A 24,672-nucleotide genomic window follows, 5' to 3' on the forward strand; every position below is an offset into this window, starting at 1 on the left:
ACATTGCACATATCCTTAAGTCTGTTATCAGAATTGCTGATTTATAACAGAATGTGCATGTTCCTTTATTTTTAATCACTTTTCTTAGTAATCTTGAGTTATTTATTTAGTGTGCAGCGTTGAAGGACCTCTACTTGTTCTTGCCAACAGATACATTTCCATTTTCCTTTCACAAGATACTTTAATCCCTCTAGTGATCAATGTTTTTTTGCATTTAATTGAGACAGCTTCAGACTTTGGCAAAGAAATTTGACTGTATGCCTCTGTAAGTGATATCACATGAAGGCTAACAGTTGCATGGTGGGAACATCTGGACTGGATTTTGGAATTTAACCTGGTTGGTCCTATTAATATGACTGAGGGCTCTTCTCTGAGTTCATAGAAGAGTCACCTAACTTTTATCAGATGCAGAATCCCATCTTATATTCCAGTAGAATGTTGAATTGGTTATGTAAGACCCATATTAAATTTAAAATCCAAATTTTGATTTCTGATGAAGCCATTGTTCATAAAAAAATGGAACATATCACAGTCAGGTTTGTGTTGACAACTTACAGCAGCAGTATTAAAAAGGAGAACACTCAGTGTTTGGGGGCTATTTGTGGAACATGTGGAATTCTTCTTTTGTTTGTTTTTGTGCCTTGTCTCAACTCTTAGCGAGAGGTTACCTTTACTCCTTCCATTACTTGTACTTTACCCAGGACTTTCCAGTATAAGTGAGTAATATAATAAATATAATATAATACCACTGTTGCAAATGTCAGTTTCACATATTTTCAAGCAGTGGAGTTGTTGTGGAAAGCTGCCTTTATTAAATCTCATACAAATAATTCCAATAACTTGTTGACTTTCTGTTGAGTTGTAATACCAGGGTTGCATAGGAATATCAGTTTAGATTGAGGTGTAATGTTTTTCTTTATAGTAATTTAATGTCTCTCACTTTTTCCATTCATGTCCTTTTAATATTCACCCTTGTTGTTGTTGTTGTGGTCTTCAGTCCTGAGACTGGTTTGATGCAGCTCTCCATGCTACTCTATCCTGTGCAAGCTTTTTCATCTCCCAGTACCTACTGCAACCTACATCCTTCTGAATCTGCTTAGTGTATTCATCTCTTGGTCTCCCTCTACGATTTTTACCCTCCACGCTGCCCTCCAATACTAAATTGGTGATCCCTTGATGCCTCAGAACATGTCCTACCAACCGATCCCTTCTTCTGGTCAAGTTGTGCCACAAACTTCTCTTCTCCCCAATCCTATTCAATACTTCCTCATTAGTTATGTGATCTACCCATCTAATCTTCAGCATTCTTCTGTAGCACTGCAAAAAATCTGTAAATGGTAACATGATGTTTAAAAAGCCTCTTGGATACAGTAGCTTCTCTTGTAGTTTATCCACTATTCCATTGTTGTAGATTACCATATTTGCACTGTTCCAGAACAACTATATGTTTTAGTAGAAAAATGAACTAATGACAAATTTTTAATAACTCCTAAATATATTTTAGAAAATGGTACTAATACTCTGAGGTTCAGCCACTCAGAAAAATTTTGGAATCAGAAAACCAGGCATTTCTGCTATTATTTAAAATGTTAGTGGCACATTTATGTTTGACATTGTTTATGTTTCATTTTTATTTTAGTTGACAGACAATGAATTTTGAAATAATGACAGAAAGTGTAGTCATAAGCAGAGAGGGATGTTGGAATCAAGGCAATACCAATTTGTTCCTATCCTGCATGTTTTGCCAGTAAATTGGCTTGTCTTCTCTAAACAAATCTTAGAGACCAGTGTTGTCATGAGGTTCATCTGTAAAAAAGACATGGTTATTTATTTATTTATATCCCATAAATCCAATACTGCGAGGCATTCGCATGGATGTAGGACGGTTCAGAATTATTACAAATAATACAAAAGGAATACATAAAAGTACCTTTTGCAAGAAGATATCTAGTATAAGACAAAATACACATTAATAGGTATAGAAAAAATTACATTAAAATATGGTAGATCTTAATAGCTAAATGAAAGACACAGTAATGTTAACAGTGATTGTGAGTATTGTAATGCACAATAGCAAATCAAATTAGTAAATGAAAAAATCAATTACAGTTAACTCTACTGAAATATTATTCTACCGAATAGAAGGAATTATATAATAAAAACTGTTTGAGCTGTTGTTTAAATTTGGGTAGCTCGTGGATAAGTAATTTCAGTGATGGTGGGAGAGCATTGAACACCTTGCAGCTCATGTAATGGACTCCTTTTTGTACAATAGTAAGGTTTTTTGATTCATAATGGAGGTCCATCTTCCTCCTGGTATTGTGGGTATGGTATGAATCATTGGTTTTGTACGATTGTCCATTTTTACCAATGAAACATAACAGGGAGTAGATCTATTGACATGCAGTTGTCAGTATCCCTAATTTTCTGAAAAGGTTCCTACAAGAACGTCTAGGCTGGACTCCACTCATTATCCTAATAACTCTCTTTTGGGCAATGAATATGTTTTTGGATAGTGGCTGATTACGCCAGAAAACTATGCCATACAGCAGGCTGTTCCAGCTCGTCGGCTCCGTTGTGAGCCGCGGAGCGCTCCCTGCTCCAGGGAGCCGCGTCGCTCACTGTGACCATTCAAGTGGGCCGGCACACCGGCACGTGGCACAGCTGGCTGAGGCGGGCGGCAAGGCAAGCATTTTGATGTGCCAGCTGCGTATTACAAGATCAACAACCTCATACTCTTAGCTGCTAAGACGTGGTGACATGCTACACCAGGAAATACGATGTTCAGGAAATAAATAAGAAATATCAGGCGTCAAAATGTTCGCAGAATTAATGCGGAGGATGGCCTTCATTGTTGCATCCTGAAGAAACGATCGTTCCTTACTTTTCACCCTTTTCATTGCTGAGAAAAGCTGCTCACAACAATACGTAGACCCAAACATGCACATGATCTGAGCGGCATTGTTGTGAAGCTTGAGAAATGTTTTTTGCTGTAATGAACGATACCATCGTGACAAATCCAACGTGTTGTAGTACCTCTCTTTCAACAAAGTTGAATTTTGCAAATCAATTATCTCCAATTGAAGTGACGGTGACAAGTCATCGGGGGAAACTGAAAAAGGAGTAGTTTTAAAGAAGCAAGACGATTGAAGAACGTTAAATGTCCATTACTCATCTGCCTCTCAAGTAAACGTAACTTTTCCATGAACGCTTTGATCTGGTCGTGCATGTCAACGATTAGCCGCCCTTTGCCCTGCAATGACAGATTTAAATTATTCAGAAGCATAGTTATATCAGCTAGGAACGCCAGGTCTGATATCCATTTTATGTCTTTCAGACAACGCATTTCTTCCCCTTTCATTTCGAGAAAAAGGGATATTTCCTCACGAATGACAAAGAAAACATCAAGAACTTTTCCCCGACTCAGTCAACGAACTGTAGTATGGTAAGGTATATCCCCATACTCCGCTTCCATATCTTTCAGGAATCCTTTGAATTGGCGATGATTCATACTGTGACGCTGCCAAAATTCACACACTTCACGACGTCTTTCATTGCGCCACCTAGCTCTACTGTTTCAGCACACAGTGCCTCTTGGTGAATAAAACAATGAAGAGTCAAAATGTCTTTCCTGAATTCGTCCCTGAGTTTATTTTTCAAATGATAACCTTGGTGACGCCCAATCATTTGTAGTGCACCGTCTGTCGCTACAGAATGGAGCAAATTCATATTGTCCACTGATTCACAAACAGCTTCAAAAATGTCAGGTATTGTTGCGGTGTAATCGAGTGGTACCACATCCAAGAGTTCTACAGTTACCTGCAGCTCCATATCGACACCTCGCACAAAGACTGCAAGTTGAGCACAGTCCAATATGTCGGTGCTTTCGTCAAGCACTAGCGAAAATGCAACAAAGCTCTCCGCCTTTTTCCTGAGCTGTGTCTCTAAATCCGCTGCTATGTCCAGGATTCGACGAGACATTGTTTGCTTTGACAGGCAAACTCCTTCAATTGCCTGCACCTCCATTGGAAACAAACATTCTGCAACTGCTACCGTGCACGATTTTACGAGTGGTCCCACCTAAAATGGCTTGCCACTTGTCACAATGATGTGAACGACCCTGTAGCTTAGTCGAATTGCAGATTCAGTAGTGTTTTCTCCGCTCTCATTCATTTGAAAATTATAAACGCATTACAGAACACGAACTATGTTGCATGTCATTCTTAAGCCTCGCTACCAGTTCTCTGCATGCAATGCCTTCTACCTGATCGTAGTGCGCTGCGTGAAGACGTGTATAATGTCGTTGTATATTGTACCTCTTCGCAGAATTAAATAATTTATGACATATAAGACATTGCGGACGACCATCCCTCTCAATGAATAGAAATGTATCCTCCAATGGAGGTACAGGACTCCTGCGGCTAGTCATAGCTGTCATTGAACATGGATTATTGTGTCAGTTGCGGCTGCATGTGGCCAGGGGGCAGTGAGTTCGCTTTCCCCCTCCACGCGGGCTCCGAGCAGCCGAAGTGAGCGCTCCGGAGTGCTCTGGCTCCCTGGAGCTCGGTTGGAACAGCCTGTCATACAGCAATAATGCAAGGAAATAACTAAAATAAGCAGTTTCTGTGGTGTCTCGGCCACATACAGTGGAAATAATATGAACAGAAAATGTTGCTGAGCTGAGTTTTTTGTGGAGGTGCAAAATATGTTCAGACCATTTTAGACTGTTGTCAATGTGTACACCCAGAAACTTGGTTGACTCAACTTGAAGTAACTCAGTACCATTCAATGTAATACTTAATTGATCCTCAACTATTTTCCTTACTTGGAAATGCGCAAACTGGGTCTTATTAACATTTAGTGATAACCCATTATTTACAAACTAATTACATACTTCACTAAAGACAATACTGGCCAATTCCTCAAGATTGAGTTTGGGAGTTTTGTTGATGAGGATAGAGGGGTCATCAGCAAAAAGAGTAAAGTGAGTTTTAAAGCTAGTATGCAAGGGAAGGTCATTGATAAAGATGAAGAAGAGAAGGGGGCCAAGTACAGAGCCCTGAGGAACACCACAGCCAATAGAGCCCCAGCTAGATGACACAGAGTACCCCTCAGAGTTGTTCAACATGACCTTCTGCTTTCTTCCAGGTAGGTAGGATTTAATCCATGAGCCAACTGAACCACTTATACCATAATATTCAGCCTTTGCTAAGAGGATTTCATGATTAACACTATCAAAGACCTTAGAAAGGTCACAGAAGATACCAACAGGAGATAATTTATTATTAAAAGACTCTAAGATTTGATGCATGAAGGAAAAAATAGCTTGTTCTGTTGATACACCCTGTTGAAATTCGAACTGGCTACTGTTTAATACCTTATAATGCATGAGGTGTTCAATAAGTCTTTTCTGAACAAATTTCTCAAGAATTTTAGAAAAGGTTGTTAAAAGGGAGATAGGTCGATAGTTGATAACGTCGGCTTTATCGCCTTTTTTAAAGAGAGGTTTGACAATCGCATACTTTTAGTCTCTCAGGAATAATCCCATGCTGGATGGATTCATTGACTATAGGGCACAGTATTTTGCTTATTGGCTTATAGCACTCCTTCAGTAATCTTGAAGAAATACCATATATGCCAACAGAATTCTTGCTCTTCATCTCTCTAATTATATTCTCAATTTCATGTACTGTGACAGGAGACACTTTAATCTGCTTGGTTTTTTTATTAATAACTTTTTGAAGGGATAAGATGGCTTCATTAACAGAACATGTTTTTCCAGTTTGTACTGCTTGATGCCAGAAAGTGGTTGTTAAAAATGTCAGTGATTATTTCTACATTGTCATGAATGGTATCATTTGTTTTAATTTCTGTTGTGTTTTCCTCAGCAGGGATTTTACCTGTTTCCCTTTTTATTATGCCCCAAATGGTTTTAATTTTGTTATTAGAGACATCAATTTCTGATTTTATAGAAATTCTCTTTGCCCATCTTAGAACTTTTTTAAGGATAGAGCACTATAGTTTGTAATGTTTTTCCGTTTCTACACTATAACTGGATTTGAGTGAGGCATACAGATTCCTTTTCCTTCTGCAAGATGTTTTAATGCCCAGAGCTAGCCAGTTTTTATTAGAGTAGGTCTCACATTTGGATTTGACAGTCCTTTTAGGAAAGGCCGCTTCGAATAGGCAGATAAATTCATTTAGAAAAACATTGTATTTGTCATTAACATTGTCAAAGAGCTCAATCTGGTCCCAGTCTACTTCTTGTAGGGAATTACAGAAGCTATTGATAGACTGTGTGTTAATTACTCTGAAAGTCTTACTGCAGGAATTGTTCTTACAAAGAGGGCTAACATTATCAATTGAAAGTAGTTGACCATCATGGTCTGAGAGCCCATTCAATATATGTTTTACAGTTATGTTTAGAATTCTACTGCTGTCTAAGAAGATGTCAATTCGACTTGTAGAATTAGCTGTGACTCTAGTGAGAAAATTCACCAGTACTGTTAGGTTAAAGGAGTTCATTAAATGTGATAAATCATTTCTTCCCAGGTTATCTGTAAGAAAGTCAACATTAAAATCACCTACAATTATAATATCTTTTGTTTTTGGCAAAGAGCTGAGTTAACAGAGATTCTAACTGTTTTAGAAAAATACAGATTTTGCCTGCAGGAGCCCTATAAAATGAAAGGACAGAAATTTCAGAGAAATCAGTACAGATTACAACTCCACAAACCTCACAATGTTAAAATGAAAGGACAGTAATTTCAGAGAAATCAGTACAGATTACAACTCCACAAACCTCACATTGTAGTTAAGACAAATAAAACAAACTAAATTATAATTACAGCAGCAGTGTCTGAAGCAACAATATTAGTGACAAAAAATTGTAGCAGACTGCAGTTTACGTGAATATGAATCTTCTTCAGACTGTCCCCACTCAGATATTTCTCTCTCTGATCCAGAATTCTTGAATTCTTTGTCTTGAAGCTTCCAAAATTTCTTACACAGTCAACAAATGTGACACATTTGCAGCAGAATTACAGTAAACTGTAAGACCTAACGATTACACACACAAAACTCATGAGAACACGAGCACACATTGGCTCAGTCTGTTATGACAGCTGCTTCTGCATTCACTACTCTTTATTTTTAAGTAACACCAGAAATTGACAACAGAAGGCAGCATCTGTCAAGGGACATATAGCAAGATGTCTGTACATTGTTCTCATATGAAATGAGTCAGTTTTTGTAACAAAAGGTGGTTAGCATGTCAAGAAAATTGTTGGCCTGAGATATATTCAGACGCGGTCTTTTAAACAAGTATTACGGCCCGAGTTATGCCCTGGCTCGGTCACCGAAGTGTTAAATCATCTGTGGAAGAAATTCACATGTTTTATAAAATTTCTGCCATTTCAATTTAAACCATTCTGTGCTCAAACAGTTGAATATACTGCATTTAACACTGTCAGTTGCACATTATCCTGTTTATGATTATGTTTGTATGTACTAGAAATGATAATTATTAGTCTGGAATTATGCTTCAACAGGTTTGTGCAAGCCACGATCCTGATGCTTTCAAATACAATATTCAGTACCGTCTTCAACCGCCAAGGACAGAAATTATTCAAGATCTCAAGGAAATAATGACTAACCATCTTATGTTTTTCTACAAAGAGACACGGTGTAAGCCCAGGCGCCTGATATTTTACAGAGATGGTGTGAGTGAAGGACAGTTTGCAATGGTGAGTTGATAATGATTTATCCTAACTTCTAGTTCTTAGTTTAAGATGTTGTCTAGTTAGTAACAATAAGTTGAAGCATTTTGTGCTTACCATTTGATTAACTACATTGCCAGAAAGGAAATATTAGTACACCTGGAAAGATGATGTCAATTTTGATCCAATGATGGCACATACGACCTGCGAGGGGAGGTGGGGGGGGGGGGGGGGTAGTAGATGAGCTGATAATGGTTTCGACATCGTCTGCCAGGTAACATATTGGAATAGCTACCAGAGCACCATCTGTGTCTATTCTTTAATAGGAAATGCTCACAGCCAGCAGGCTCAGTGTGGTGCAGACATGTGAAGCAAGCAGGCAAATATATCACACAGGTGACTGAGTGAGTGTGGAAGGATTCAAATTGTGGTCTTCCAAGTGGTGGGATGGCCCTTTCAGATCATTGCCACACAAGTTGGATACGCTGCATCAGTTGTGCAATGAAGCTGGTGTCAGTGGTCACATGAACATTCTCACACTCGTAGAAGAGGTTCTGGACATCCGTGCAGCACAGATGCCCACCAGGAATATTGTATTGTGAAGGCGGCAGTGGCAGATTGTGCAGCTATCACAGCATAGATAAGAGGGCATGTGAGCCCAGATGTGCCAACATCCAACACGTCTTCCATTCACACCTCAGCATCGATGTGTACGGTGAACCGGTGTCGTCAGAGGATCACTCGGATGATGGAATGGCGCACTGTGGCCTTCGGTGATGAAAGCAGATTCTGCCTGTGTACAAGTGACAGTCATACGCACTTATGGTGCTGCCCTGGTGAACGTAGAGGGTATTTGTCCGAGACATACTTCCCACATCCCAGGCCTTACGGTGTGGACTGCGGTGAGCTACAACTCTCATTCACTGTCGGTTTTTCTGGAGGGGACGCTAACCACTGCTCGGTATTTGCAAAATGTTGTCAGATCCATTTTTTTGCCGTTCTTGCAATAGGAAGGTGATACGTTCTTCCAACAGGATGATGCTCGCCCACACACTGCCCGTGAAACTTGGCGCGCTCTGGAAGATGTGCAGCAACTTCCCTGGCTACCGTGCTCTCCAGACTTGTCTCCAATTGAGTATATGTCAGATGTGATGGAACGACAAGTGACTTGTGCGACCTTTCAGCCGACGACTCTTACAAAATTCAGTGATAAGGTTAAGCAGGTGTGACATAAGGTACCCCAGAACAGTATTCACCAACTGTACGATTGACTGGATGCCAGAGTCAATGCCTACATTTCTGTACGTACTAAGGTGGATGTTTCAGCACGGGTGGATACCTGGTACCTAAGAACCGCTTGTGATATTGAGCTATAAATGCATTCATTTCATGTAATCCATATGCACTGTGTTAGCAACAAATCTTGAGTGAATTGAAAAGCTCTAAAAGAGTGTACTATATTTTTCCAACAGTGTATAATCCAGTTGTATAAAACAATATGTGGCTCATAAAGTGTATACCATTTTACTCTTATAATCTGTAGCTTAACATTTTGCACTTTTACATGCAGATTTTATGATTAACTCCAAACTCTAAACACATTTGCATACTAAGTAAGTGTGAAAACATGAGCACTTTTGGCAAAGTTGACTGCTTATCTAGTGCTTTAAAATTATTTGCAGAGTAGCATGTTAAAAATTCAGATCAAACTCAGCTCCTTCAGGTGATGTTTTCTGACCTTGGGAACTTGGTGTTTGAATGAAGATGCAAAAAAGTACTGCTTCACGTGGCTTCTGACATTTATTACAAATACTCTTCAAGTCACTGGCAACTGAGCAATACCTAATAATCAAAACAGACACAGAGTGCATCTGAAACAGTGTGAGGCAAAATGAATAATGAGCCCAACATGAGACATAACTGAGGCTGAGCCAAAGTCAGTAATGAGACATGCTGTTACAGTTGTAATATATTCCTTACTTTGTTAAAATTTGTTATTACAATTACTTTTATCATACTTAACAATTTTTAACAGACTTTTGTCTGTGACAAGTTGACTTTATGTGACAAGTTAGTCAGTAATCTCATTTAAATTTGTTAACATCAAATTCTTTTAGAAATTTAATCTCTCCGATAAAAATATTCAATTTTTTGCATGTAATTCACAAACTATTCCATTTTATGAAAGTTCATAATTCTCTTAAGGTTTGATTAATGTCTCCATATATTCAGTAACTGAAGATTAAATATAAATTATTCAGGTTGCATCATTTGCCTTATTTTTAAATGAGAAATTGTGGGTTTACGTCAGATAAAACATAACAAAACATAGCAGTTGTCTGTTTAAAATTGTATATTACTGCCAATACCCTGAAATAACAAGTTATAAGATCAAAATCTGTGAGTATATAGGATTCTTCATTAAAGGCACAGATTATACAATATATTAATAAACTAGTAAAATGTCAGTGTCAGCACAAAATCTTTACATTACCAAATATAGGTAATCCTAATAGAAAAATTTATATGGTTAGAGTGCAATAAGATGAATGTAATGTGTAAGAGAACTACACTAACTCATTTACAATCATACATAGACTACAGAAAAATTAATCATTTTTCAGGTTCTCAGAGAAGAACTAACACAAATACGAAATGCCTGTCGTGGCTTGGAAGAATCGTATGAACCTCAAATTACATTCTTGGTTGTGCAAAAGCGCCACCACACACGTTTCTTCCCAAAGAAACGAGAAGATGAAGATGGCAGAAATAAAAATGTACCTGCAGGAACTATTGTGGATACTAGTATAACACATCCCAGGCACATTGATTTTTATCTCGTCAGCCATGCCAGTATACAGGTTACTTACTTTCATTTACATTTTTCATGTCTCTAATATAACAAGTCACTAAAGTGTCGTATGGAAATGTTCACAGCTAAATTTAATTTATTCAAAAAGAAAATATAAACTTCTTTCTAATGGAGCTTTAACTGATTAGGGTGTAAGCCGGCCAACAAAGTATCGCAAATTGTGGGATGATTCTAATATGGACATTGATGAGTTGGAAGAACTGACATATTACCTGTGCCATCTGTTCTCACGGTGTACACGCAGTGTGTCATATCCTGCCCCGACATACTACGCTCACCTTGCAGCATTCCGAGCTCGCATGTATATTGAAGGGTAAGTCCTTAAAGGTACTTAAATAAGCATAATTTCCCTTTAAAGTGGTCACTTCTAATTATGGAATGAATTGCTTTAACTTGTTCATATGGTAAGAGAATGCCTGCCTCCTCAATACGATTGTTGTCCATTGAAACAAGCAGAGTAATAAGTAAACAACCACTCACAGTATAAAGGGAGAATTGTGTAGAAGATAGACACATTAAACAAGAAGCTGAACATAATAGCTCATCTTTTAATGAGTACACTAAGTTATTCAGATCAGCAAGGAGAAGAGAAAGAGAAAAGGAAACCATCACAACAACAACTTCTGTGCACTATATAGTGAATGGTTGTCCTTACTTACTCTGTTCTTAAAGTCACAAAGTACTTCTATTGATCAAACTTCTATTTTAGGTTTAAGGGTATGTTCGACTGATGTGAGTATCATTTTAGTGTTCAGTTCCTGAGGAGAAAAAAATTAATTTATGAATTCTGTTTCTTATTGTAAAATGGCAAATGGTAAATGCTAACAAAAACAGTTAAAAATCTAGCAATTTATTCATGAAGGTCCATTTTAAACTTTGAATTGAAAGGAGAACCACATCTATATGCCTTGCATTTAAATGAATACATACTTAAAATAAATAAGTCATGTTAATTTTACTTGAGACGGAGCCAAGTGTGGTTTCCACCTGCCTCATAGTGTATGATCCCTGTCCCTATATGGCAACAGTGATCAGACTGGATAAAATAAACACACAACCGACAAAAAATTTCTTATCGTCTCATCTCTGATAAATAATTATATGAAATGAAATAACTTGATTCCAGTATATATTTAGATATTAAGAAAAATTAACAGTCAATTCATTTTCATTTCTGGTATTTGTTACATACAGAAGGTTGTGGTAACCATGCCAACCAGTGCATTTTGGATAGCGTTATATTCTTAGGCCCCAAAGACTTCCTTAAGGATTCCAAAAGTTACCATTGATGCCTTTTTGAGCTTTAGGCTAAACTTTATCACATAGCACTGCTGTAAAGTTTTCTCTATCATAAGTTTGATGTGACTATTACGTAGAAGTTCATGGAAAATGCGATAATGGCCCTCCAAGAGCATGAAGGCAACTGAGTTACCTATCACTGGTAAGCTAGTCCATCTGCCCTGTGACATACAGCTCAAAAAGACACCATTGGTAACTTTTGGAATCCTTAAGGAAGTCTTTGGGGATGACTGCTTTTCCAGGCCACAATTGAACAGATGGCACGAGACGTTTAGAGAAGGTCGGGAGGAATTTTTAAGGCTTCAGAATATTAGGAAAATAACTGGCTGGACAAGTAGTGAAAGTTATTTTACATATTTTTCTAATGTGAAGCTGCTAGTATGAGTTTGTGAAGAGAGAAGAGACTTTATCAGCAATGAATTTCAAATAGAATTTTGCCTTTTACATTATGTAAATAACTTTTAAGGTTGACTGTCTGATTTTCAGTAATTAATTGTTTTGTTTTATGTTTTTAGGCAGACTATAAACTTGGACAGATTGCCACATGAGCAAGCTCAGAGGATCATTAAAGACAACATAATTAAAAATTCTCCCATGTTTTTTGTATAGAGAAATAATGTTCCTGACATCACTGTAGAAACAACTAGCAATTTCTCTTAATATCAGTGATGTGAAATTGTTCCTAACATCACTGTAAAAAGAATCAGCAATTTCTCTTAATGTAACTTGCTGTCATTAAAAGAGACAGTATGCAACAGTGAAATAATTTTCACTTGTGTGTGTGTGTGTGTGTGTGTGTGTGAGAGAGAGAGAGAGAGAGAGGGAGAGAGAGAGATAGAGAGAGAGAGTGTAATGCACATAACTGGCTATTAAAATTGAAACACCAGGAAGGATAGCAGACAAAGAAATTTTACTTACTGTTCACATACAGTATATTGGGGAGAATACATGCTTAATTTGTAGATGATTTGTGGGTGTTCAGGATATGAAATTTAGTAGCGTACAGCTACTGGCCTTAACACATCAGAAATGTAATGGCCGTTGTCCAAATTACTGACTGTGTGAACCAGAGGTGGTCATGTGTGTTCAGCAGCACCCCGTTACTGTCGAGCCAGGAGCTGGGTCCTTATAATGATGACAAATGCACTCTGGCAACATTTTATTCTCCTCAGAGCCTCCACACATGTCCATAATGATGCTATATGCAGAACCGGGACAGAAAAGATGATGAGGTGCCACTCCTGTGTCCAGTGTTCTTGTTGAGTACATCACTGGCAGTCCATTTCTCTTTGCTACCGCATCAAGGAAAGGCGGAACAATGTTTGGCAAGCTGACAGTCTTTGGTGTTCCAGACATTGTCACACTATATACTTGTCTTGCTGTGAACAAGCAAATGTACTGATTTTAGTTACATGAAGTGGATGTATGATCCTGCACAGCTCAGTGAACAATATTTACATTGATATCAACATTTGTTCTCTACAAACCAGTGTGAAGTGCAAAGCAGGGGAGTACTACTCATTGTACCAGTTATTTGAGGTTTTTTCCCATTTCATTTGTGTATGGAGAGTGGGAACTGCCTCCTTATGTAATTGATCTAATCTTGTCCTCATAATCCCCCATGGGAGCTATATGTAGAGGGTTATTTCCTTGAGTCATCATTTAAAGCCGGTTCCTGAAACTTTATAAGTTGGCTTTTTAGGATAATTTACAACTATCTTCAAGAATCTGACATTTCAGTTTCTTCAGCATCTCTGTGATACTCTCACACATATCAAATAAACCTTTGACCATTTGTGCTGCCCTTCTCAATGTGTCTGCCCTCTCAGGTGCTAGTCTTGTGGGGCCATTGAGATCCTTTGTGGCATTGAGTATGCCCTTCCTGAACTCGTCAATTCCATTGCTGTATGACAGTTGTGGGATCCCAACCAATGCAAACAGAAATATTGCAGAACAATAAACTACAATCTCACTGAGCCACAAGCTTGCTGCTGTGAAATTCTGACACACATTGCTGGATGTTATGCTTCTTACACAAGGCGTAATGTAATCTTCTATCAAACAATGAACATTCAAATGAGATTTCTGAATGAGAAAGTGACTGTATGATCTTTTCTTACCTACAGATACGGCCGGTATTACTCCTACCTGTGCTGTAAGGTTGTGCTGAAATGCTGATCATTTGCATATCCAAGAACGTAGTATAACCCCACGTTAATTTGTCATCTGTTGCACGCTGTCATTATGATGTTGCAATTTTTATGGCCAGCAGTGTGTAAATTTCAAAATTTTCCTGTTACTGACTGTTTTTTTTTGATAATATGGCATTTGAAAACTTGTAATGGCTGAGGAAATATGGTAATGTGAATATTGTAAAGACTCTGACACTTGAGTCATAAAGTAATAATTGTTTTCAGTACTTAACAAAATATTTATATTTTTTGTCATTTTTGTATCACTAATGGTGTTTTATGCTATGCAAATTGTTGAGAGTTAATTATTTTTCTTTATTCTTGTTGTCTTGTTATACATTGTGCATAATGTTAATATATATGTTTTTTGTATTTTCATGTAGTGTTGTAATAACTACTAAATATCTTTGACATTGTGTCAACAGCTGATCTGAACTGTTATTCTGAAATATCAGGTATGCCAAAATCACTTGTAAATCTTTTTATTAATTACTGATGTTGACATATCTTGTATGTCATCATCAGATCATGTAACATTATTACAGAGAAATTCATGATCTTTATAAACTTGCAAGTCACATAGAGACGTTACATTATTTTTACAGTAAATTATGTTCCTTGCTACCTTTATAGTAAAATGACGCAACATCACTGTGTGACTTGCAAGTTTTTAAAAGATCATGACCTGTTTTGTGTTACAAGATCTGATGATGTCATCACAGATCTGATGAAGATCAGATGAAACTGGTAATCATTAAACAGATTTACAAGTGATCTTGGTATACCCTATATTTCATAATAACTACTCTTTGATTTTTTTCTTTATCAGTCTTGTTAACTATGGTGTATGGAAAAGTGTTTAATTAAAATATTATCTTCTCTGTATTATTCAAATGATTACTTATAATTAGTCAATCATGGACACTTACAATGTTAATCACTGCAAGTGATCTGTCTTTGGAACATACGCATTTTCAGTAGGTTATGGGCTAAGATGCACAGAAGTTAAAAACTGGATAAACAATTATTCATCAGTTTTGAAGTGAAGTGTTATGGGTTACTCTCACCTCTCAATTGATCTGTCACCTGATGCTTCTTGTGTTCGACTTTTACCTTACTTTGACCTTCACTCACCTTGTATTTTCTTGAGACACTGAACCTTCTACTGAGTTCCACTAATTGTGCCATGCAGACTTCTTTGTTGTCTGCAGATGGCCAAGGGCTGTAAGAGAGCTCAGAACTATGCCAACTCTCTACAAAATGATGTGATCACTTGTGAAAGAATTCTTCTGTATTTTGTTACTCAAATAAAACCGTTTCACATTTGGATGGACAGATCTCACATTAACTTGAGCAATGTATACTGAGCAGCCAGAACTTTATTAGCACTGACCTACTATCGATATATACCCATCTAGGTGATAAAAGCATCACCTAATGAGGAGTGACTGCTGGTCAGACACACAAACAGTGCATGTAGCATCAATGAGCCTGCTGTTCATGTGTAGAGTGGGCACAGCACGTGGTCAATCTGAGTTTGGCCAAGGACAGATTGTGGTGGTCCGGAGGCTCAGTATGAGCATCTCAGAAATAGCATGACTCGGGTATTCAAAGAGTGCTGTGGTGACTGTCTTCAAAACACAGTGTAACCACGTCCAGACGTCATGGTATTGGGCAGCCACCCCTCACTGCAAATGTTGGACTTCATAGGCTGGACAGGCTACTAAAACAGTACAGGTGGTGAATTATGGCAGAACTAACATCAGGCTTTAATGCTAGGCAGAGTACAAGCATCTGAACACACAGTGTACTGAGCACTCCTAACAATGGGCCTCTGCAGCTGATGATCCATGCATGTGCCAATCTTAACACCATGACATTGGCAACTATGACTGTAATGGGCACATGATCATCAGCACTGGATGTTGGCCCAGTGGCAGAGCATTGTGTGGTCTGATGAATCCTGGTACCTTCTTCATCATGTCAATGGGAGGGTGTGAATCCAGGGAAACAGCTCCTTGACACCACCTATACTGTGAGATGGAGACAAGCTGGCGGGAGCTGCCTTACGCTCTAGGGAATATTCGTGTTGCATCAGTGGTTCCAGTGGAGCTCGTGCAAGGCACCGTGATGGCCAAGGAGTATCATACACTGGTTGCAGATCACATGCGCCCCTTCATGATGATAATGTTCCTCATGGCAGTGGCATGTCTCAACAATATAATGTGCCGTGGCATTGGGCTCGGAGTGTGATAGAGTGGTTCACGGAACACAGTGCTGAATTAAAATTCATGTGGTGGCCCCTCCAACTCGCCATATCTGAACCTGATCGAAGACATCTGGGATGTGGTTGAACGTGGCATCAGAGATAATGGCCCCTCTCTCTGGAATTTGTGGGAATTAGGTGACTTGTGTGTGCGGATGTGGTGCCAACTCGCTCCAGTGACCTACCGAGGTCTCATTGCTTGCATGCAATGACACGTCGCCGCTGTTATCTGTGTGAAAGTTGGACATACCAGCTATTAGATAGGGGATCATAATGTTCTGGCTGATCAGTGTATATGGAGTGAATCTTACGACATCACTTCATGGAGACCATCGGCTCAAGTTACATATCAGACTTAAAATATTTTCAGTTGTTTTCTTGCCTGCTTCTGTCTCGAGGGCCCCTACCACCACGGCACAGCGCGTCCCCAGGTTGCGGGTAGGGGATACGGCCTTCAGATATGAAGGGTAGCTGCGAATACAAAAAATAAGCAGTCGCGGACAGCCGGTGGGGAGCAGGCGATGGCGTGATGAACCATCCGTGTTTCTTCTTCTCCTACTATCAAATCTATTCATCAAGAATCAGCAACATTGATGTGCACGGGTCCCTTTGAAGTAAAATATTCTGGAGGTAAACTAGGTTCCCATTCGGATCTCCGGGCAGAACCTACTTCGAAGAGATTCAGGCCGAAAGGAACTTTCAGGTTGGGAACATGGAACGTTAAAAGTTTGAACAGGCCAGGAACATTCCAGACATTATTAGACAAAGTAGATAGATATGATGTAGACATTACAGCTATTCAAGAAACTCAGTGGCAGGGGGAGGGTAGCATAAAGAGGGGTAACGATACATTTTTCTGTGGAGGTGCGGAAGCTCACAGTTTCGGAACAGGTTTCGCAGTACAGGGAAAAGTGCTTCACGCAGTCAGAGATATAAGGTTCATTAGTGACCGACTATCAGTTATGGTGTTGTCCGGCAGGTGGAATAGACTAGTAGTAATTAATGTACACGCACCAACTGAGGACACTGAAGAGGTTGTTAAAGACGGCTTTTATGAAGAACTAGATCAACTGTGGGATGAGTTCTCCTCATACGATACAAAATTAATCATAGGTGATTTTAATGTGAAGATAGGGAAGGAGGAAGCATTCCGGCCTATAATTGGGAAAGAAAGTTTGCATAACATTTCGAATGATAATGGCACAAGGGTGGTTAATTTTTCTGTTTCAAAAGACATGATTGTTCAGAGCACATATTTCAAAAGGAAGGACATTCATAAAGCAACTTGGGTCTCTCTGGATGGACACACCCGAAACCAAATTGATCATGTTCTTGTAGATCGGAGATGGCACACTAGTATAGAAAATGTTAGGACTTTCAGGGGAGCAGACTGCGATTCTGATCGTTTTCTTGTAGCTGCCAAAGTTCACCAATGGCTATCTACAGCAACATCAAGGTGTCAAAATGCAGAACTTGTTAGGTTCGACACCGACAAGCTAAATGATGAAAACTTTAGAAGAAGGTACATGATAGAAATTTCAAATAGGTTTGATGCTCTCAGGACACACGAAGATCAAGATGAGGATGTAAATAAACAGTGGATCACTGTGAGGAATAATATCAAACAGGCAGCAAAGGTCACAATAGGTACAATTAAGAAGAACAGGAGGAAACCATAGTTTGATGAGGAATGTAAGAAATTAGTAGAGGAAAGAAAAAAATTCCATTAGATTGGGGTAGAATGGGAGACAGAAAACGAGAGTAGTTCTTGAACTTGAGAAGGGAAGTTGGTCGTAGGCTACGGGCAAAGAAGTGGGATTATTTGAACAATCAAATTACAAAAATGGAAACAAACAGTAAAACAAAAAAAAATTAGGGAACTTTACCTAGACATAAATGAGTATAGGAAGGGCTTCAAGGCTAGGGCAAATGCACTTTGAGGAGATGCTGGGGGAATACTGACAGACCCCACTGCTATATTAAGTAAATGGAGGGCATGTTTTGAGCATCTATTAAATGTACACTAGGAAGTAGGAAATGAGCAGGTGTACGAAATACATACAGCAGAACCCCAGATACCTGAGCCAACATTAAAGGAAGTAAGAGATGCAAACAACAAATTGGAAAACCATAAAGCACCAGTATCAGCTTGCATAACTGCAGAATTAGTTAAAAATGGGGGACAGAAATTGGTGGAAGTAGTTCACAAAGTGATAACTAAAGTATGGAACTCAGAGATGATACCTGAAGAGTGGCAGGAGTCGATTTTTAAGAAAGGTGACAAAATGGATTGTAGTAATTGTAGAGGGGAATCGCTATTACCAGTATGTTCCAAAATTTTCTCGAATATTCCTCTAAGCAGGCTTACACCATATGCAGATGACATTGTGGGGGATTACCAATCCGGCTTTCGGAGGAACAGATCAACTATAGACCAAATATTCACCCTGCGGCAAATTTTGGAAAAGAAATGGGAATACAATACACCAGTTCATAATCTTTTCATAGATTTTACAAAAGCATATGATTCAGTATTGCAGTCAGAATTGTACGGAATTCTTTAGGAACTTGGAATACCAAAGAAGTATGTTAGACTTATAGAAGCGAGTTTGAAAAACACAAAAGGTAGAGTACGCGTGGGGAAAGTTGAGTCAGAAGAATTTGTAATAAAGAATAGTCTTAAGCAGGAAGATGCCCTGTCTCCGCTACTTTTTAATTTAGTCGTAGAATATATTGTACAAATGGCAGCAGATAATTCGGAGGGTGTGGAGTTAAATGGAAATATTAAGATATTAGGGTATGCAGATGATCTAAACATCATTAGCGATTGGAAAGAATCTGTAACAGCAAATGCGAATGTGTTAATCAAGGCTAGTGAAGATGTAGGTCTAAGGATAAGTGAAGACAAAACTAAATACCTGGTTACTACTAGAATGCCAACACCAGTAGATCAGGAAATGTTAAGAGTTGGAGACATGCAGTTTGAAAAAGTGAACACATTTAAGTATCTAGGCGTGGACATCACTTCGAGAAATGAGATTGAATCCGAACTGAAGAAGAGATTATGTTCGGGAAATGCGTGCTACTTCTCACTGAATAGATTACTTTCATCATGGATATTGTCTAGGAATATAAAGATTAGAATATACAAAACTATTATTCTACCATTTATGCTGTATGGGTGTGAGACTTGGTCTCTCACTGTGCCAAATGAAAAGCTGTTTCGAGTATTTGAAAACAAAATTTTGAGGAAAATTTTTCGAGCAAAAAGGGATGACATTTGCGGAGAGTGGCGAAAACTGCATAACGAAGAGGTTCACGAACTCTATTCAAGCCCTGACATAATCAGTATTATTAAATCACATAGGCTGCGGTGGGCGGGTCACATAGCTCAAATGGATGAGGGCAGGGCAGTGCGCAGAGTACTGGTAGGGCACCTAGAAGGAAAACATCCTGTGGGGAGACCGAGGCGTAGATGGGAGGACAATGTGAAGGCTGATTTGAGGAACCTAGTTATTGAAGGTGAATGGAAGGAAATAGCCCAAGACAGGGACAGATGGCGAAAATACGTTGCTGCGGTAATGGACTCTCGAGTTCTGTATGACCAGTGAGTAAGTAAGTTTCTTGAGTGCTTAAATTGTAAACAGTTCCCATTTCTCTCTGCCATCCAAAACCCCACCAACCCATGATGCCAAAGCATAAGTGACCCCTTCACGCCAGTTGAAGACAATCGCTGTCACACTCTGCTGACATCCTGTGTCTATGGTTTGTTCGTTTCTGTACGTATCAACATAAAGTGTGCACAGTTGCATGTTCGCTACCAACTAACTATCTAAAATACATTTTCTAGGATAACAGAGGAACATGATATTCCAGAGAATCTCATGTTACACTACAGTATTAATAAAGGAGCATGCAAATAGGTCTTTGAACATTGCCAATCAGCTTGAAGTACCATCAGTTATCAATGATGAATCAAAGTTAGTGTCAATATATGAAAGTCAGAGAACTATCTTTGAAAAAAAAAAAATGCATCACAAAATGGTTGAGGCAATTATTCATTTGACAACTGCAGTCAAAAGAGCCTGTAATGGAATTACTTGATGCCTAGCAGCCGAAGAACTCAACTCAGCTATATGGTACACAATCCAAATACCAAGGTGTGTCACTCCAAAGTTAATTAACATTTTAGTCTAAGCAATCAACAGTAGTAAAGCATAGGAAATTGATATTTTGTGGGAAAACTCACCTTCTGTTCTCTGAATTATGGCCTATCACAGTTGTTGCAGTTAACTCAAATAAACATTTAAATTGAAAATTCTCACACTGAAGAGAAAATAAAAACATGTAGCATCAAAAAATGTCTAAAATAATTTGGTACAGAAGACAAAATAAAATTAATTTTCTATTCACAGTCACTGTTGGTCAGGTTTGTTCAGTACATTACATTGTCATGTGGCTATTTATGTAGCATCAGTACAACTGAAAGTTAGTCAGGGTCTGCATGGTCTGGCAAGCAAGTTTAAATTTATGAAACACCTCTTTTTATGCTGGATGCAATCACTTTATTCAGGAATCTTATAAAGTCTTACAGATAAATGAAAATCACTTTTATTAGAATTTTTACATATTTTTTTGACAGTAAATAAGTTTCAGTTACCACTTAACTTCCAAACTCATTTCTTAAAAGAAATGTGTATGTCAAATACTAAACCTTTGTAAAATTGGAAATATCTTATCAAAATTAGGGCACAAGCATTTTTGGTTCATATCCTTCTCCGTACATTTCGTGGCAGCTCTCCAGACACCTACAATTCTTGTCACATGACTGTCTGTACTCAACTGCTTTCCATTTCACCTGTCCCTTTGTTTTCACAAGGGCCACACATTTGAGCACTTTTGGAAATATTCAGCTGAATTGGTTACTTTCCACACAGTCTGCAAGACACCATATCCAGGCAAATTTCATATGCAGATATAGTCAGTCAAACCAAGAAACATCCTACACTACATACAAAAATTCAAAAACTGGCAGCTTCTAAGCTACATACAAAGTATAGAGGAATGACAATTTGACAAGAAGAAAACTGCGTTGATCTCTATATGAAGAATGTTGAATTCACAGCTTGCCAGACACGTGAAACAGAAATGATTACAATTACATGTAAACAGAATATTCCGTTGGTTCTTGGTAGAACAACATGATGATAACTGGTGCTTTTCATTTATTGATTACAATTACGTTAGAACAAATAAGCCCTCGGTCACAAATATTAAGTCAAAATTGACCAGGTTTCGACGCTACTATGAGCGTCGTCTTCAGAATTAGACTAACTGTTCTGAAACATATTAAGTATATAATACATTAATAAAATTAAAGTTTGTACTGACTGGAAAAAGATGCAGTACTTACAAGTCACATATTAAAAAAGATCTAAGCCGGAAAGGCGACGTCATGAATAGTTGTAAGTAAGATGGCGAGCCGCTAAGGGCTGCTCGTACTTTAGTGAACAAGGGTTGCAACAAGACTGAGGAGCCCACCAGCATTGCCAACCCCAGAAGATAAAATTATGGCATTTTGTATTTAAAATTATCGTTTTTTATCTAAAATTATCGTATATTGATAATCTTAAACAAACAAAAACAATAATGCTGATAATATGACGTATACAATATTTTTGTTTTCAATTGCGAATGGCAAAGTCTTCTCATGTTTTAAAATTTTTATCTGTAAAACCTCCTAATTACAAACCAAAACGTCTCTAATCGCAATGCTAAGTACTAAAAATACGTTCAGAACCAGATAAACTCGGAAGTGTCCAAAGCATCACAGATTTTATGCAAGGAAAATTCGCTAACCCCAATCGAAAAGTAGCACTGTGTACTTAATATAATTAAAAATAATAATATAATTAAACTCACCCTAATAAGCATCGTTGTCGAACTCCACATCGGCGAAATCGGACTCACTATCTCGATGAGATTCCTTCTTCTTAGCATAAATGTTCGACGTGTTCATTGATGCAATCATTGCACTGGTTGGTTCGAACTGTACACAATTCTTCACACGCTGGGAAGTGAGCATTACTGCGCTGACTGTACCCGAATGTAACTTATTTCTCAATGGTGTCTTCACTAGATTCATTTTTGAAAAGACCCGCTCACAATCAGCACTAGAATGTGGTAAAACTAATATATCTAGCACAAAGATTCCTATTTGGAGGAACTCTTGGTTACCATGCAGGTCCCTAGTGTTCTTTATGAACACCCAAAATTCGTCCACCTCTTTAGGCCGTAGATTTTCGGGAAATTCTGCATGTGGCAACGTGGCATGTGGCAATGCTGATCATCAATCATTTGCATAAGCCTTTTATCTTTTGGAGAAATCCTCTGAACCGACTTTATAAATGGAACAAGTGTTGACGGCCTTGCATCACTTTTTGACAATGCTATTTCTGGTGTTAACCAACTCAACATTTTTAGAACAGAATTGTTGAAATCATACCGCTTTTTTATCTCACAAAAAGATACTATAAGTAACTGTTGCACTCTGTAGTAGAAATCAATCACTTTAGATTTTTGTGAGATGTTTTCAGATTGGCTCATGAAATCAATCACACCTACACCTAAATACATTTGTGTATAAGGCACAAGTTGGGCTGGGTTTGCTGGATCTATGTCTGTCAAATCAGTTTTATTGATATAATCAGGAGACATGTAGCAAAGAAGGATTTCTTTGTACGTTTTGCACATTCTATCAAGCAAAGAGCAAATTACTAATTTCTCGCTTTGAAAATATTGATTCAGAGACACAAATTTCGGTAGAATCCACTCGAGAAATATAAAAAATACACGTACAAAGTTGTCCCTGAATGACTTTGCTAACTGTTCAGCTGCATACAGTCTTTCTTCTTCCCATTTGCAAGTGAAAAATAATGACGATGCATTCCATTGTTCTAGAATACGTGAAACAACAGTTAACAAAGATAACCATCTTGTTTGAGACGGATGCAGTATCTTGTGAGGTTCGACATTACAAAACTGCTGGAATTCCACAAACTGGGCTATTCATTTTGAACTATGCTTAAAGAATGAATATGTATCCCTTGCTGTGTCTTCACATAGTCTTGGTAATTGTTTGCAAGCCTCACTTGCACATAGGTGCAATGAATGACATATACATTTCTGTATAAAAATACCAGGAAAATCTCTAATTATTTGACTAGCAGCAGAATTATCTTTCCCCATCATTGTGTTGCACCCATCCGAAGAAAATCCTACTAAATTTTCAGGAGGAATACTATGTACTCTCAAGGCTTTACGTGCGAGGTCGTACAAACGATTAGCAGTGGCTCCTTCATGAGCAGCCTCGTCAAACAGCTGTAACAACTGCCAAAATTTAGTATGTATTTTGGAGCTATCTTCATCAAAATACTGCACACAAACACACAAATTTTTTGTAGCGGAAATGTCGGTAGATTCATCAATTATGAAACTGAACTTTTGTCTCTGTAAAACTTCATTCAGTTCATCCAAATGACATTTACCTATGACATTCTTTATCACCCCTGTGGCTTTTGTTCTACCCAACTGCAAGTTCTCAACTATTTTAGAATCGGGAAAGGCACTTTTAATTACATCTGTTAAGTGATTGGCTGTATTAATAGAGATGTTTTGTTCTGCCAAAAACCCACATAGCAATATTTCAGCCCTCTTGCCCTGCTTATCAAATGTATCAGATGATTTTGATTGTGATGAAAAGTCAAGTTTCTTTTGTAGAGGCCCGACACATTTTACGACACTTAAGTGTTTTTTCCCTTTAGCTTAATTTTTCACTACAGTCAACTCAGCACTGAATTCACATATACAAACTTTACACCAAGCTTTATATGCATCGTCACTAACAGGTTGTAGCCAATCCTTGGAAGATAAATCAGTCAACCATTCCTTTCTGAACTTTTGTTTCAAACATTTTAATTTCAACTCACCACGTAGCCTCAATTTCTTCTGTGGGGTCCGCAGAGAATCTACATCACTGTTGTCACTTTCCATTATTTATATTTGAATACACCACTACAGTATTTATTTAAAGAACACCACACTTTAATTTCCCTTAAGAACAAAAAATTAATATTCTTTTAAGAGCACAAAGACAACTAACTACCCGTGCATTCAAGTCCTAATTGCACCAGCAACTGATGACGATGGCCTAGCCCTAATAGCCCATATTGTTGTGAAACAATATTTGTTAGGCAGTAAGGGTATTCCCCGGAAGCGAATATACAGTGTTAAGAGTCGTTGGACTGTTGCGGGGAGTGGACGAGA

The 24,672-nt window shown here is 38.2% G+C and overlaps 1 protein-coding gene across 1 annotated transcript in view; it reads left to right on the forward strand.

Moving 5' to 3' along the window:
• Positions 1–15,123, forward strand: part of LOC126418826 (protein argonaute-2-like) — a 341,336-nt gene extending 326,213 nt beyond the window's left edge. Inside the window, exons 18-21 of the mRNA XM_050085806.1 lie at positions 7,551–7,745; positions 10,343–10,579; positions 10,719–10,903; positions 12,405–15,123. Coding sequence (XP_049941763.1) covers positions 7,551–7,745; positions 10,343–10,579; positions 10,719–10,903; positions 12,405–12,498 — 711 coding nt within the window. The 3' untranslated portion in view covers positions 12,499–15,123. The remainder of the gene's footprint in view (positions 1–7,550; positions 7,746–10,342; positions 10,580–10,718; positions 10,904–12,404) is intronic.
• The last annotated feature ends 9,549 nt before the right edge of the window (positions 15,124–24,672 follow it).

Source organism: Schistocerca serialis, chromosome 9 (genome assembly GCF_023864345.2).
Source record: "Schistocerca serialis cubense isolate TAMUIC-IGC-003099 chromosome 9, iqSchSeri2.2, whole genome shotgun sequence".
Lineage (NCBI taxonomy): Eukaryota > Metazoa > Arthropoda > Insecta > Orthoptera > Acrididae > Schistocerca > Schistocerca serialis.